This window comes from Pseudophryne corroboree, chromosome 4, assembly GCF_028390025.1.
Source record: "Pseudophryne corroboree isolate aPseCor3 chromosome 4, aPseCor3.hap2, whole genome shotgun sequence".
NCBI lineage: Eukaryota > Metazoa > Chordata > Amphibia > Anura > Myobatrachidae > Pseudophryne > Pseudophryne corroboree.
Window position 1 is genome coordinate 793,899,442 of NC_086447.1, and position 17,257 is coordinate 793,916,698.

General features: G+C 48.3%; 1 protein-coding gene and 1 long non-coding RNA gene across 10 annotated transcripts in view; one reads left to right on the plus strand and one right to left on the minus strand.

Annotated features, from left to right (window-relative positions):
* Positions 1 to 17,257, minus strand: part of LOC134910386 (uncharacterized) — a 176,590-nt gene that overhangs the window by 119,942 nt on the left and 39,391 nt on the right. The gene's annotated exons all lie outside the window — the stretch shown is intronic.
* The window catches only part of LOC134910385 (speriolin-like protein), a 107,236-nt gene continuing 106,481 nt past the window's right edge, over positions 16,503 to 17,257 (plus strand). For all 8 annotated transcript variants that reach the window (XM_063918344.1, XM_063918347.1, XM_063918350.1 and 5 more), the window contains exon 1: positions 16,503 to 16,890. In XM_063918344.1, coding sequence (XP_063774414.1) covers positions 16,518 to 16,890 — 373 coding nt within the window. In that variant the 5' untranslated portion in view covers positions 16,503 to 16,517. The remainder of the gene's footprint in view (positions 16,891 to 17,257) is intronic.

Below are 17,257 nucleotides of genomic sequence, written 5' to 3' on the forward strand. Positions count from 1 at the left end.
TACCCAGTTTGGGAACTACTGTTTTAAGAGAAGAGAGGTGGGGATTTTAATGAATAATTACACTCAATGTTATGTTTCATCTACTCCTAATCCGTGACCTCCTTGGTAGTTCATAATTCATCTTAGATATTGCATATGTACCAACACAGCATACTCATGTTTCAACTCACTCTTTCACACATTAGGCCAGGGTTGGCATGGCTTATTAATATTAGAAGGAAATGTTAACACTGCTTTAGGTCCCTAAGATAGTGGTTCCCAAACCCAAACTGAGTGCCTAGGCACCCTGGGTTGCCTCTGGGTACTTGTAGGGGTTCCCTGAGTTGCTGGTCCAAAACTAATTAATATTATTTACAGCCAATGTAATAGATGAAACCAGTGCTTGTGGCTGCCAATTAATAAAATATATGGAAAAACAAAAGTGAATCCTGTCACTCACCACATAACTGAACCTAAGGATGATATATAAACACAGTTTACGTAATTTTAAAATTTTGTCTGAATACAAAATATTCGGCCTAGGGATGCCATGACATTTTTTTTGATACTCTTGGGCACCGTGACTCTAAAAAGTTTGGGAACCACTGCCCTAAGGCATAAATAACTCTTGTAGACCTAAAACTAAAGTTTGAAGGTGACAGCTATAGAGCACATTAGAGTAACTGCAAGAGGAGGGTATAGGCTTAAGCATCATAGAGGGGCGCCTTTCTTGATATTTAGGGGGACATTTACTAAGCAGTGATAAGAGCGGAGAAGTGAGCCAGTGGTGAAGTGCCCATGGCAACCAATCAGCACTGAAGTAACATCTATAATTTGCATACTATAAAATTATACAGAGCTGCTGATTGGTTGATGGGGCAACTTCTCCACTGGCTCACTTCTTCGCTCTTATCACTGCTTAGTAAAAGTCCCCCTAAGTCTCAGGACTATGGGTCTAATTCATGTTTGCACGCAATGCCGATGTTCATGCAACTGAGTGATTATCGGTATACTATGCATGCTCCTCGATTGCACTGCACAAATGCCAAGGTGCCTTTTGCAATGCCGCTCACAGTAAGAGTTTAAATGCAGAGTAATTGAAAGGAAGGGATCGTTTGGAGGAGGTAACGGAGAGTAGCGGCAAAAACACAGGCATGTCATGGCAGTTTTCGGGGGCATCAATCTGCCTTCAGCTGCAATCACGTACGCAGAGGAGCAAAGCGCCTGCTTACTACTACCACATCCAGTCTGCGTGACCACAGACTCACTCGGGAGACGATGTTCCTCGTTATTGCGTCCATGCTGCGTATGTGTGCACCGTTTCTGCGATGGCTCCAGAGGGCGTCTATATTCTTTTCTGGGCGTCTGCTTTACTTGCAATAATTAGCAAGTCTATAGGCTGAAAAACCAACCACGTGTACCAGCCAGAAATGTACATAAATATTCTAAGGGGAGATGTACGAAGCCTTTTAGAGTGATAACATGGAGAGAGATTAAGTACCAGCCAATCAGCTACTAACTGCCCTATTACAGACTGTGTTTGAAAAATACAAGGACAGACAAACACCAAAGGAAGAATGTGGGTAAGACTCTTAGGGGGTATTCAATTAGTGCTGTTTTTTCAAACAATCGAAAAAAACTGCACTTTTTGCCCGTTTTTTCGACTGGTTGCAAAAAACGGCACTAATTAATAATCACGTGTATCTGCAAATTCGCCGCCGATACACTTGTTTTGGCCCAGGCCGATTTGACAAAAAAAAAAAGTGAAATGGCATGAATGAAAATGGATTAAAAAATGGGCGAAAACGCCCACAATTGAATACTCACAGGCCGAATTAGTGCCGTTTTTTCGACCAGTCAAAAAAATGGCACTTAATTGAATATCCCCTTAGGGTGGTAGAGCACTCTTATAAAAATTCTTCCTTTGGTGTCTGTCCTTGTAATTTGCAATACTCTGTGGGAGCCTCATCACCAGAGCCGGCGCAACCCGCTCAGCAGAGTCTGCAAAGCAGGGAGGCGCTGGCCAAGAGAGGCGCTCTCCCTGCTCTGAGACTCTGCTGCTGTGCGTTTCTGCCACAGCACCTGTCACAGTCACACTGTATAGGCAGTGTTGCCGACAGCAAGAGGCTCGAGTCCACTGCACCAGCTGATCTTCCCTCCCTTCCCCAATCAGCAGAGCACGCAGGAGGGGTTTCACTCCTTCGTCCGCACAGGCTGTCCACTTTCACTTTCTGTTCCACTTCCTGGCTGCTTGTGATTTATAACATGAAGATGTTCTCCGTACTCCCCGCGCTCGAGCCCTCCCCCTCTACAACATGCTGATGCAGGAGCTTGAGTGTGGTCAGAGCAGGCCGAGTGTGGTCAGAGCAGGCCGACTCTGGCAAAAGTGAGTTTAACTCTTGGAAAACTTTGTTTTCTAATGTATTGAATGCTGCTGCTGTGTGTGCTTTCTATTTGTATTTTTTTTTTTTTTACCAGAGCTCTATCTATCTATCTATCTATCTATCTATCTATCTATCTATCTATCTATCTATCTATCTATCTATCTATCTATCTATCTTACTGTGGGCATGTGTATAAGTGGCACAGATGTGGTGGGCATTATTGTGTGTATAAGCGGCACTGCTACCGTGGGCATTATTGTATGTATAAGATGCACTGCTACCATGGGCATTATTGTATGTATAAGATGCACTGCTACCGTGGGCATTATTATGTGTGTAAGCGGCACTGATACTGTGGGCATTATTATGTGTGTAAGTGGCACTGCTACTGTGGGCATTATTATGTGGGTTAGCGGCACTGATACTGTGGGCATTATTATGTGTGTAAGTGGCACTGCTACTGTGGGCATTATTATGTGGGTTAGCGGCACTGATACTGTGGGCATTATTATGTGTGTAAGCGGCACTGATACTGTGGGCATTATTATGTGTATAAGCGGCACTGCTACCATGGGCATTATTATGTGTGTAAGCGGCACTGATACTGTGGGCATTATTATGTGTATAAGCGGCACTGCTACCATGGGCATTATTATGTGTGTAAGCGGCACTGATACTGTGGGCATTATTATGTGTATAAGCGGCACTGCTACTGTGGGCATTATTATGTGTGTTAGCAGCACTGCTACCATGGGCATTATTATGTGTGTAAGCGGCACTGCTACCGTGGGCATTATTATGTGTGTAAGCGGCACTGCTACTGTGGGCATTATTGTGTGTGTAAGCGGCACTGATTCCGTGGGCATTATTATGTGTGTAAGCGGCACTGCTACCGTGGGCATTATTATGTGTGCTAGCGGCACTGCTACCATGGGCATTATTATGTGTGTAAGCGGCACTGCTACCATGGGCATTATTATGTGTGTAAGCGGCACTGCTACCATGGGCATTATTATGTGTGTAAGCGGCACTGCTACTGTGGGCATTATTATGTGTGTAAGTGGCACTGCTACCGTGGGCATTATTATGTGTGCTAGCGGCACTGCTACTGTGGGCATTATTATGTGTGTAAGTGGCACTGCTACCATGGGCATTATTATGTGTGTAAGCGGCACTGCTACCATGGGCATTATTATGTGTGTAAGCGGCACTGCTACCATGGGCATTATTATGTGTGTAAGCGGCACTGCTACCATGGGCATTATTATGTGTGTAAGCGGCACTGCTACCATGGGCATTATTATGTGTGTAAGCGGCACTGCTACTGTGGGCATTATTATGTGTGTAAGTGGCACTGCTACCATGGGCATTATTATGTGTGCTAGCGGCACTGCTACTGTGGGCATTATTATGTGTGTAAGTGGCACTGCTACCGTGGGTATTATTGTGTGTATAAGCGGCACTGATACTGTGGGCATTATTATGTGTAACTGTATACGTGTCACTGATACCGTGGGCATTATTATGTGTATAAGCGTCACTGCTACCGTGGGCTTTAGTGTGTGTATAAGATGCACTGCTACCATGGGCATTATTGTGTGTATAAGCGGCACTGACACTGTGGGCATTATTATGTGTAACTGTATACGTGGCACTGATACCGTGGGCATTATTATGTGTATAAGCGGCACTGCTATCATGGGAATGGTGTATATGGGGCACTACTGTATAGCATAACGTGAATAAGGGGCAGTACTGTCTAACATAATATGAAATAGGGGCACTACATGCGGTGTAATGATGATACTTTTGTGCTACTGTGTGGTGTAATTTGAACTGGGGTTACCATTATGTGGCCATGCCACTTCCTAGTGACCCCTTTTTTGCAGCGCGCGCCTTTGGCGCGCACTGTTACTTTAGACAGTATGGGGGTTAGGGCACAAATAATAAGAATTTACTTACCGATAATTCTATTTCTCGTAGTCCGTAGTGGATGCTGGGAACTCCGTAAGGACCATGGGGAATAGCGGCTCCACAGGAGACTGGGCACAAAAGTAAAGCTTTAGGACTACCTGGTGTGCACTGGCTCCTCCCCCCATGACCCTCCTCCAAGCCTCAGTTAGGATACTGTGCCCGGACGAGCGTACACAATAAGGAAGGATTTATGAATCCCGGGTAAGACTCATACCAGCCACACCAATCACACCGTACAACTTGTGATCTGAACCCAGTTAACAGCATGATAACAGAGGAGCCTCTGGATAGATGGCTCACAACAATAACCCGATTTAGTTAACAATAACTATGTACAAGTATTGCAGACAATCCGCACTTGGGATGGGCGCCCAGCATCCACTACGGACTACGAGAAATAGAATTATCGGTAAGTAAATTCTTATTTTCTCTGACGTCCTAGTGGATGCTGGGAACTCCGTAAGGACCATGGGGATTATACCAAAGCTCCCAAACGGGCGGGAGAGTGCGGATGACTCTGCAGCACCGAATGAGAGAACTCCAGGTCCTCCTCAGCCAGGGTATCAAATTTGTAGAATTTAGCAAACGTGTTTTCCCCTGACCAAGTAGCTGCTCGGCAAAGTTGTAAAGCCGAGACCCCTCGGGCAGCCGCCCAAGATGAGCCCACCTTCCTTGTGGAATGGGCTTTTACAGATTTTGGCTGTGGCAGGCCTGCCACAGAATGTGCAAGCTGAATTGTATTACAAATCCAACGAGCAATAGTATGCTTAGAAGCAGGAGCACCCAGCTTGTTGGGTGCATACAGGATAAACAGCGAGTCAGATTTTCTGACTCCAGCCGTCCTGGAAACATATATTTTCAAGGCCCTGACTACGTCCAACAACTTGGAGTCCTCCAAGTCACTAGTAGCCGCAGGTACCACAATAGGTTGGTTCAGATGAAACACTGAAACCACCTTAGGGAGAAAATGAGGACGAGTCCTCAATTCCGCCCTGTCTGAATGGAAGATCAGATAAGGGCTTTTACAGGATAAAGCCCGCCAATTCTGACACGCGCCTGGCCGAGGCCAGGGCCAACAACATGACCACTTTCCATGTGAGATATTTTAACTCCACAGATTCAAGTGGTTCAAACCAATGTGACTTTAGGAACCCCAAAACTACATTGAGATCCCAAAGTGCCACTGGAGGCACAAAAGGAGGCTGTATATGCAGTACCCCTTTTACAAACGTCTGAACTTCAGGAACTGAAGCTAGTTCTTTCTGGAAGAAAATTGACAGGGCCGAAATTTGAACCTTAATGGACCCCAATTTTAGGCCCATAGACACTCCTGTTTACAGGAAATGCAGGAATCGACCTAGTTGAAATTCCTCCATCGGGGCCTTACTGGCCTCGCACCACGCAACATATTTTCGCCAAATGCGGTGATAATGCTTTGCGGTTACATCCTTCCTGGCTTGATCAGGGTAGGGATGACTTCATCCGGAATGCCTTTTTCCTTCAGGATCCGGCGTTCAACCGCCCTGCCGTCAAACGCAGCCGCGGTAAGTCTTGGAATAGAAAGGGTCCTTGCTGGAGCAGGTCCCTTCTTAGAGGTAGAGGCCACGGGTCCTCCGTGAGCATCTCTTGAAATTCCGGGTACCAAGTCCTTCTTGGCCAATCCGGAGCCACGAGTATAGTTCTTACTCCCCTCCGTCTTATAATTCTCAGTACTTTTGGTATGAGAGGAAGAGGAGGGAACACATACACTGACTGGTACACCCACGGTGTTACCAGAGCGTCTACAGCTATTGCCTGAGGGTCCCTTGACCTGGCGCAATACCTGTCCAATTTTTTGTTTAGGCGGGACGCCATCATGTCCACCTTTGGTTTTTCCCAACGGTTTACAATCATGTGGAAGACTTCTGGGTGAAGTCCCCACTCTCCTGGGTGGAGGTCGTGCCTGCTGAGGAAGTCTGCTTCCCAGTTTTCCACTCCCGGAATGAACACTGCTGACAATGCTATCACATGATTTTCCGCCCAGCGAAAAATCCTTGCAGCTTCTGCCATTGCCCTCCTGCTTCTTGTGCCGCCCTGTCTGTTTACGTGGGCGACTGCCGTGATGTTGTCCGACTGGATCAGCACCGGCTGACCTTGAAGCAGAGGTCTTGCTTGGCTTAGGGCATTGTAAATGGCCCTTAGCTCCAAAATATTTATGTGAAGTGATGTCTCCAGGCTTGACCACAAGCCCTGGAAATTTCTTCCCTGTGTGACTGCTCCTCAGCCTCGCAGGCTGGCATCCGTGGTCACCAGGACCCAGTCCTGAATGCCGAATCTGCGGCCCTCTGGAAGATGAGCACTCTGCAACCACCACAGGAGAGACACCCTTGTCTTTGGTGACAGGGTTATCCGCTGATGCATCTGAAGATGCGATCCGGACCATTTGTCCAGCAGGTCCCACTGGAAAGTTCTCGCGTGGAATCTGCCGAATGGAATTGCTTCGTAGGAAGCCACCATTTTTCCCAGGACCCTTGTGCACTGATGCACTGACACTTGGCCTGGTTTTAGGAGGTTTCTGACTAGTTCGGATAACTCCCTGGCTTTCTCCTCCGGGAGAAACACCTTTTTCTGGACTGTGTCCAGGATCATCCCTAGGAATAGAAGACGTGTCGTCGGGATCAGCTGCGATTTTGGAATATTGAGAATCCAACCGTGCTGCCGCAACACTACTTGAGATAGTGCTACCCCGACTACCAACTGTTCCCTGGATCTTGCCCTTATCAGGAGATCGTCCAAGTAAGGGATAACTAAAATAAGAATTTACTTACCGATAATTCTATTTCTCGTAGTCCGTAGTGGATGCTGGGAACTCCGTAAGGACCATGGGGAATAGCGGCTCCGCAGGAGACTGGGCACAAAAGTAAAGCTTTAGGACTACCTGGTGTGCACTGGCTCCTCCCCCTATGACCCTCCTCCAAGCCTCAGTTAGGATACTGTGCCCGGACGAGCGTACACAATAAGGAAGGATTTTGAATCCCGGGTAAGACTCATACCAGCCACACCAATCACACCGTACAACCTGTGATCTGAACCCAGTTAACAGCATGATAACAGAGGAGCCTCTGAAAAGATGGCTCACAACAATAATAACCCGATTTTTGTAACAATAACTATGTACAAGTATTGCAGACAATCCGCACTTGGGATGGGCGCCCAGCATCCACTACGGACTACGAGAAATAGAATTATCGGTAAGTAAATTCTTATTTTCTCTGACGTCCTAGTGGATGCTGGGAACTCCGTAAGGACCATGGGGATTATACCAAAGCTCCCAAACGGGCGGGAGAGTGCGGATGACTCTGCAGCACCGAATGAGAGAACTCCAGGTCCTCCTCAGCCAGGGTATCAAATTTGTAGAATTTTGCAAACGTGTTTGCCCCTGACCAAGTAGCTGCTCGGCAAAGTTGTAAAGCCGAGACACCTCGGGCAGCCGCCCAAGATGAGCCCACCTTCCTTGTGGAATGGGCTTTTACAGATTTTGGCTGTGGCAGGCCTGCCACAGAATGTGCAAGCTGAATTGTACTACAAATCCAACGAGCAATAGTCTGCTTAGAAGCAGGAGCACCCAGCTTGTTGGGTGCATACAGGATAAACAGCGAGTCAGATTTTCTGACTCCAGCCGTCCTGGAAACATATATTTTCAGGGCCCTGACTACGTCCAGCAACTTGGAGTCCTCCAAGTCCCTAGTAGCCGCAGGTACCACAATAGGCTGGTTCAAGTGAAACGCTGAAACCACCTTAGGGAGAAATTGAGGAGGAGTCCTTAATTCTGCCCTGTCCATATGAAAAATTAGGTAAGGGCTTTTATAGGATAAAGCCGCCAATTCTGAGACACGCCTGGCTGAAGCCAGGGCCAACAGCATTACCACTTTCCATGTGAGATATTTTAAGTCCACAGTGGTGAGTGGTTCAAACCAATGTGATTTTAGGAACCCCAAAACTACATTGAGATCCCAAGGTGCCACTGGAGGCACAAAAGGAGGCTCTATATGCAGTACCCCCTTGACAAACGTCTGAACTTCAGGAACTGAAGCCAGTTCTTTCTGGAAGAAAATCGACAGGGCCGAAATTTGAACCTTAATGGACCCTAATTTTAGGCCCATAGACAGTACTGTTTGCAGGAAATGCAGGAAACGACCCAGTTGAAATTCCTCTGTAGGGGCCTTCCTGGCCTCGCACCACGCAACTGGCTTTGATCAGGGTAGGGATGACTTCATCCGGAATGCCTTTTTCCTTCAGGATCCGGCGTTCAACTGCCATGCCGTCAAACGCAGCCGCGGTAAGTCTTGGAACAGACAGGGTCCCTGCTGGAGCAGGTCCCTTCTTAGAGGTAGAGGCCACGGGTCCTCTGTGAGCATCTCTTGAAGTTCCGGGTACCAAGTCCTTCTTGGCCAATCCAGAGCCACGAGTATAGTCCTTACTCCTCTCCTTCTTATGATTCTCAGTACCTTGGGTATGAGAGGCAGAGGAGGGAACACATACACTGACTGGTACACCCACGGTGTTACCAGAGCGTCCACAGCTATTGCCTGAGGGTCCCTTGACCTGGCGCAATACCTGTCTAGTTTTTTGTTGAGGCGGGACGCCATCATGTCTACCTTTGGTTTTTCCCAACGGTTCACAATCATGTGGAAGACTTCTGGGTGAAGTCCCCACTCTCCCGGGTGGAGGTCGTGTCTGCTGAGGAAGTCTGCTTCCCAGTTGTCCACTCCCGGAATGAACACTGCTGACAGTGCTATCACATGATTTTCCGCCCAGCGAAGAATCCTTGCAACTTCTGCCATTGCCCTCCTGCTTCTTGTGCCGCCCTGTCTGTTTACGTGGGCGACTGCCGTGATGTTGTCTGACTGGATCAGCACCGGCTGACCTTGAAGCAGAGGTCTTGCTAGGCTTAGAGCATTGTAGATGGCCCTTAGCTCCAGGATATTTATGTGAAGTGATGTCTCCAGGCTTGACCACAAGCCCTGGAAATTTCTTCCCTGTGTGACTGCTCCCCAGCCTCTCAGGCTGGCATCCGTGGTCACCAGGACCCAGTCCTGAATGCCGAATCTGCGACCCTCTAGAAGATGAGCACTCTGCAACCACCACAGGAGAGACACCCTTGTCCTTGGTGACAAGATTATCCGCTGATGCATCTGAAGATGCGACCCGGACCATTTGTCTAGCAGATCCCACTGGAAGGTTCTTGCGTGGAATCTGCCGAATGGGATTGCTTCGTAAGAAGCCACCATCTTTCCCAGGACCCTTGTGCATTGATGCACTGAGACTTGGCCTGGTTTTAGGAGATTTCTGACTAGTTCGGATAACTCCCTGGCTTTCTCCTCCGGGAGAAACACCTTTTTCTGGACTGTGTCCAGGATCATCCCTAGGAATAGAAGTCGTGTCGTCGGGGTCAGCTGCGATTTTGGAATATTGAGAATCCAACCGTGCTGGCGCAGCACTATCTGAGATAGTGCTACTCCGACTTCCAACTGTTCCCTGGATCTTGCCCTTATCAGGAGATCGTCCAAGTAAGGGATAACTAAAACTCCCTTCCTTCGAAGGAGTATCATCATTTCGGCCATTACCTTGGTAAAGACCCGGGGTGCCGTGGACAATCCAAACGGCAGCGTCTGAAACTGATAGTGACAGTTCTGTACCACAAACCTGAGGTACCCTTGGTGAGAAGGGTAAATTGGGACATGTAGGTAAGCATCTTTGATGTCCAGAGACACCATATAGTCCCCTTCTTCCAGGTTTGCAATCACTGCTCTGAGTGACTCCATCTTGAATTTGAACCTTTGTATGTAAGTGTTCAAGGATTTTAGGTTTAAAATTGGTCTCACCGAGCCGTCCGGCTTCGGTACCACAAATAGTGTGGAATAGTACCCTTTTCCCTGTTGTAGGAGGGGTACCTTGACTATCACCTGCTGGGAATACAGCTTGTGAATGGCTTCCAATACTGCCTCCCTGTCTGAGGGAGACGTCGGTAAAGCAGACTTTAGAAAACGGCGAGGGGGAGACGTCTCGAATTCCAATTTGTACCCCTGAGATACCACCTGAAGGATCCAGGGGTCCACTTGCGAGTGGGCCCACTGCGCACTGAACTTCTTGAGACGGGCCCCCACCGTGCCGGAGTCCGCTTGTAAAGCCCCAGCGTCATGCTGAGGACTTTGCGGAGGCGGGAGAGGGCTTTTGTTCCTGGGAACTGGCTGTTTGTTGCAACCTTTTTCCTCTCCCTCTGCCACGGGGCAGAAATGAGGCGCCTTTTGCCCGCTTGCCCTTATGGGGCCGAAAGGACTGCGCCTGATAATACGGCGTCTTCTTAGGTTGAGAAGCTACCTGGGGTAAAAATGTGGATTTTCCAGCAGTTGCCGTGGCTACCAGGTCTGATAGACCTACCCCAAATAACTCCTCCCCCTTATAAGGCAATACTTCCATGTGCCTTTTAGAATCCGCATCACCTGACCACTGCCGCGTCCATAAACCTCTTCTTGCAGAAATGGACAGCGCGCTAACTCTTGATGCCAGTCGGCAAATATCCCTCTGTGCATCACGCATATATAGAAATGCATCCTTCAAATGCTCTATAGTCAGTAATATACTGTCCCTATCTAGGGTATCAATATTTTCAGTCCGGGAATCCGGCCACGCCAGGCCCGCACTGCACATCCAGGCTGAGGCGATTGCTGGTCGCAGTATAACACCCGTGTGAGTGTATATACATTTTAGGATATTCTCCAGCTTTCTATCGGCAGGTTCCTTTAGGGCGGCCGTATCAGGAGAGGGTAGTGCTACCTGTTTAGACAAGCGTGTGAGCGCTTTATCCACCCTAGGGGGTGTTTCCCAACGTGCCCTATCCTCTGGCGGGAAAGGGTACGATGCCAATAACCTTTTAGGAATTATCAGTTTTTTATCGGGGGAAACCCACGCCTCATCACACACTTCATTTAATTCCTCAGATACAGGAAAAACTACAGGCAGTTTTTTCTCACCAAACATAATACCCTTTTTAGTGGTACTTGTATTATCAGAGATATGCAATACATTTTTCATTGCTTCAATCATGTAACGTGTGGCCCTAGTGGAAGTCACGTTTGTCTCCTCATCATCGACACTGGAGTCAGTATCCGTGTCTGTGTCTGCCATTTGAGGTAACGGGCGTTTTAAAGCCCCTGATGGCGTTTGAGACCCCTGGACAGGCACAAGCTGAGTAGCCGGCTGTCTCATGTCGTCAACTGTCTGTCGTAAAGAGCTGACACTGTCACGCAATTCCTTCCATAAGCTCATCCACTCAGGTGTCGACTCCCTAGGGGGTGACAACTCTATAATAGGCAATTGCTCCGCCTCCATCTCATTTTCCTCCTCAAACATGTCGACACAATCGTACCGACACACCGCACACACACAGGGAATGCTCTGATAGAGGACAGGACCTCACTAGCCCTTTGGGGAGACAGAGGGAGAGTATGCCAGCACACACCAGAGCGCTATATATAGACAGGAATACCACTATAAAATGTGCTTTTCCCTTTATAGCTGCTGTTAGTATTAAAACTGCGCCAAATTAGTGCCCCCCTCTCTTTTTTACCCTTTTCTGTAGTGCAGGACTGCAGGGGAGAGTCAGGGAGACGTCCTTCCAGCGGAGCTGTGATGGAAAATGGCGCCCGTGTGCTGAGGAGATAGGCTCCGCCCCCTTCTCGGCGGCCTTTTCTCCCGCTTTTTGGTGAGTTCTGGCAGGGGTTAAAATACATCCATATAGCCCTGGGGGTTATATGTGGTGTATTTATGCCAGCCAAGGTGTTTACATTGCTGCTCAGGGCGCCCCCCCCTAGCGCCCTGCACCCTCAGTGACCGGAGTGTGAAGTGTGCCTGAGTAACAATGGCGCACAGCTGCAGTGCTGTGCACTACCTTGTTGAAGACTGATGTCTTCTGCCGCCGATTTTTCCGGACCTCTTCTTGCTTCTGGCTCTGTAAGGGGGCCGGCGGCGCGGCTCTGGGACCGAGCTCCGAGGCTGGGCCTGTGTTCGGTCCCTCTGGAGCTAATGGTGTCCAGTAGCCTAAGAAGCCCAAGCTACCACCACTTAGGTAGGTTCGCTTCTTCTCCCCTTAGTCCCTCGATGCAGTGAGCCTGTTGCCAGCAGGTCTCACTGAAAATAAAAAACCTAAAACTAAACTTTCACTAAAAAGCTCAGGAGAGCCCCTAGTGTGCACCCTTCTCGGCCGGGCACAAAAATCTAACTGAGGCTTGGAGGAGGGTCATAGGGGGAGGAGCCAGTGCACACCAGGTAGTCCTAAAGCTTTACTTTTGTGCCCAGTCTCCTGCGGAGCCGCTATTCCCCATGGTCCTTACGGAGTTCCCAGCATCCACTAGGACGTCAGAGAAAACTCCCTTCCTTCGAAGGAGTATCATCATTTCGGCCATTACTTTGGTAAAGACCCGGGGTGCCGTGGACAAACCAAACGGCAGCGTCTGAAACTGATAGTGACAGTTCTGTACCACAAACCTGAGGTACCCTTGGTGAGAAGGGTAAATTGGGACATGGAGATAAGCATCCTTGATGTCCAGAGATACCATATAATCCCCTTCTTCCAGGTTCGCAATCACCGCCCTGAGTGACTCCATCTTGAATTTGAACCTTTGTATGTAAGTGTTCAAGGATTTCAGATTTAAAATAAGTCTCACGGAGCCGTCCGGCTTCGGTACCACAAACAGCGTGGAATAATACCCCTTTCCCTGTTGTAGGAGGGGTACCTTGATTATCACCTGCTGGGAATACAGCTTGTGAATGGCTTCTGCTGCAGCCTTTTTCCTCTCCCTCTGCCACGGGGCAGAAATGAGGAGTCTTTTGCCCGCTTGCCCTTATGGGGCCTAAAGGACTGCGCCTGATAATACGGCGTCTTCTTATGTTGAGAGGCTACCTGGGGTAAAAATGTGGATTTCCCAGCCGTTGCCGTGGCCACCAGGTCTGTTAGACCTACCCCAAATAACTCCTCCCTTTTAAAAGGCAATACTTCCATATGCCTTTTGGAATCAGCATCACCTGACCACTGTCTTGTCCATAACCCTCTTCTGGCAGAAATGGACAGCGCACTTACTCTTGATGCCAGTCGGCAAATATCCCTCTGTGCATCACGCATATATAGAAATGCATCTTTTAAATGCTCTATAGTCAGTAATATACTGTCCCTATCTAGGGTATCAATATTGTCAGTCAGGGAATCCGACCAAGCCACCCCAGCACTGCACATCCAGGCTGAGGCGATTGCTGGTCGCAGTATCACACCCGTGTGAGTGTATATACATTTTTAGGATATTTTCCTGCTTTCTGTCAGCAGGCTCCTTAAGGGCGGCCGTATCCAGGGACGGTAGTGCCACCTGTTTAGACAAGCGTGTGAGCGCTTTATCCACCCTAGGGGGTGTTTCCCAACGTGCCCTATCCTCTGGCGGGAAGGGGTATGATGCTAATAACTTTTTAGGAATTAACAGTTCTTATCGGGGGAAACCCACGCATCATCACACACTTCATTTAATTCCTCAGATGCAGGAAAAACTACCGGCAGTTTTTTCTCACCCAACATAATACCCTTTTTAGTGGTACTGGTATTATCAGAAATATGTAAAACATTTTCCATAGCCTCAATCATGTAACGTGTGGCCCTACTGGAAGTCACATTCGTCTCTTAATCGTCGACACTGGAGTCAGTATCCGTGTCGGCGTCTGTATCTGCCATCTGAGGTAACGGGCGTTTTAGAGCCCCTGATGGCTTTTGAGACACCTGGACAGGCACAGGCTGAGTAGCCGGCTGTCTCATGTCATCAATCTTTTGTAAAGAGCTGACACTGTCACGTAATGCCTTCCATAAGCTCAGCCACTCAGGTGTCGACTCCCTAGGGGGTGACATCTCCATTACAGGCAATTGCTCCGCCTCCACACCATTTTCCTCCTCATACATGTCGACACAATCGTACCGACACACAGCACACACACAGGGAATGCTCTGATAGAGGACAGGACCCCACTAGCCCTTTGGGGAGACAGAGGGAGAGTATGCCAGCACACACCAGAGCGCTATATATATACAGGGATAACCTTATAGAAGTGTTTTTCCCCTTATAGCTGCTGTTTTATTAAAACTGCGCCTAATTAGTGCCCCCCTCTCTTTTTTAACCCCTTTCTGTAGTGTAGTAACTGCAGGGGAGAGCCAGGGAGCTTCCCTCCAACGGAGCTGTGAGAGAAAATGGCGCCAGTGTGCTGAGGAGATAGGCTCCGCCCCTTTTTCGCAGACTTTTCTCCCGCATTTTTATGGATTCTGGCAGGGGTTAAAATACATCCATATAGCCCTGGGGGTTACATGTGATGTATGTTTGCCAGCCAAGGTGTTTTTATTGCTGCTCAGGGCGCCCCCCCCCCCAGCGCCCTGCACCCTCAGTGACTGCAGTGTGAGGTGTGTATGAGGAGCAATGGCGCACAGCTGCAGTGCTGTGCGCTACCTTGGTGAAGACTGATGTCTTCTGCCGCCGATTTTCCGGACCTCTTCTTGCTTCTGGCTCTGTAAGGGGGCCGGCGGCGCGGCTCTGGGACCGGACTCCGAGGCTGGGCCTGTGTTCAGTCCCTCTGGAGCTAATGGTGTCCAGTAGCCTAAGAAGCCCAAGCTGGCTGCAAGCAGCCAGGCAGGTTCGCTTCTTCTCCCCTTAGTCCCTCGATGCAGTGAGCCTGTTGCCAGCAGGTCTCACTGAAAATAAAAAAAACTAAAACTAAACTTTCACTAAGAAGCTCAGGAGAGCCCCTAGTGTGCACCCTTCTCGGCCGGGCACAAAAATCTAACTGAGGCTTGGAGGAGGGTCATGGGGGGAGGAGCCGGTGCACACCAGGTAGTCCTAAAGCTTTACTTTTGTGCCCAGTCTACTGCGGAGCCGCTATTCCCCATGGTCCTTACGGAGTTCCCAGCATCCACTAGGACGTCAGAGAAATGTATTTCCTCCAACTCTCCAGGTTAGCCCTGAATAAGGGGCACTACTGTGGGTCGTAAAGTGACTAAGGGGCACTACTATGTGGTATAATATGAATCAGGAACACTGCGTGTGGTGTAATGTGAATGACATTGTGCTACTGTGTCATGTAATGTGAATTTGGGGTACAATTGTGTGGGCACACCCCTTCCTTGTGAGATCACACGTGCCTTCAGTGTGTGCTTTCCCTTTATTAAGTATTGGAGAGAGGGTGCAAATTTATAGTTTGCAGGGAGGCGCCAAACACCCTAGCACCGGCCCTGCTCATCACACAATAAATTTGAGACTATTCACTACAAATCAAAATATGTGGTTATAGATTTATCATTACTATATCTTTAATGGCTTATTAACTCTCACACCAGTGCCGAGGGATACCCCCCTCCTCTTCCTCCATTGTGTTTGAAAAATGACAGTTAGGAGCTGATTGCCTGTTACTTTATCTCTCTCCCCTTTATCACTGTCCAAGGCTTAGTACATCTGCTCCTAAAAGAGAAATAGATCTCCTTCCTCATGTAAATTAAGTTAGCCTTTTATTTCTCAGAACAATTTACAATATTTTGGATGGTTTTATTTTTGTAAAGTATTAGTTTCTGTGTCCTTCCTAATTACTACAGAAACAAGTCTGTGATCTTCACACTCCCTGCACAATGGGGAGTGTAGTGGGTTCTGGGGGAGATTAATCAGTCCTAAAGAGGACAAGTGGAAGAGTTGCCCTTAGCAACCAAGATGATAGTTTTGTCTGCAATTAGGGCTGTAACACACTGGCCGGTTTCTCCCGGATGGCAAAAAGACTGAGTCTCGCACACAGGACGGCTTTGAGCCGTGTGTGATGCTGTGCGCATGCGCAGCATCAGACACGGCTTCAGAAAAAACCGTTATGTGTGAAAGCTCCCCTTCAAACACACGGTTCACTGGCTGCAAAGACGGCCCGGCGGCCGCCCGGCCACCGGACCTTCCAGTGGTGAGACCCGGCTGCAACCCGGCAGCCGGGCTGGGGCCGTGCAGTGTGAAGGGACCCTAGCCCTCACACTGTTAACTACAATGCCGGCACGGGAAAAAGCCGTCCGGCTTTTTCCCGGCCGGCAAATGCCGGGTAGTGTGTTTTAGCCCTTAAGCTACAGCTGACACCACTGGTCTCAGTGACATGGGAGATGACATCACAGAGCCATGTACTGTACAGAGCCATTCATCTCCACCCTGCAGCATGCAGAGAACACCTGGGAGAGAACTGAGTCTTAAAATGTCGTCACTCTCATCTGAAAACAGCTCGATAGAGATCCCAAAAGTACAGCACTTAAAACAAGAAAATGCTGTTATCGCCAAGGAAAACATGGAGCTTTATAAAATGTTAATCCTCACGCAACAAAATCTGATGTATCGCTACACTCTGAGACAGCATGAGTTTAAAGTGCGGAATCTGTCCCCACCAAGGAGACAACATAAGGCATCACAGTATTCCAAAGAAATGAACAATTCAAATGATCTGACGGATTCAAGTGACTCAGAGGATGTAAAGGGTAAGAGGAATGCAGTGATTCAACCGAGTATTGCATAGTCCATGATTTCCCAATGATTGGTTTCTATGCAGCCAAACAGGTACATGGAGTCATTAGGGTATACTGATGGAGCAAGCATAACTGGGGCTACTTGTTTTGGCATAGGGCACACGAGAACTATGATTCATATTGTGACTAGGAATGTCTGCGTATGAATGTGTGTTAGTGGAAATCAATCATTAACATTCTGAGCAAGAATTATTCTGTTTCTAGGACTTTAATAATGACATAAGACAGTTACATACCATTCACAGGGGAGTAGAGCACGTTTTTAAGAGGATTACAGCATTTCCAAGTTATTGGAATTCTATTTATTAATATTTATACA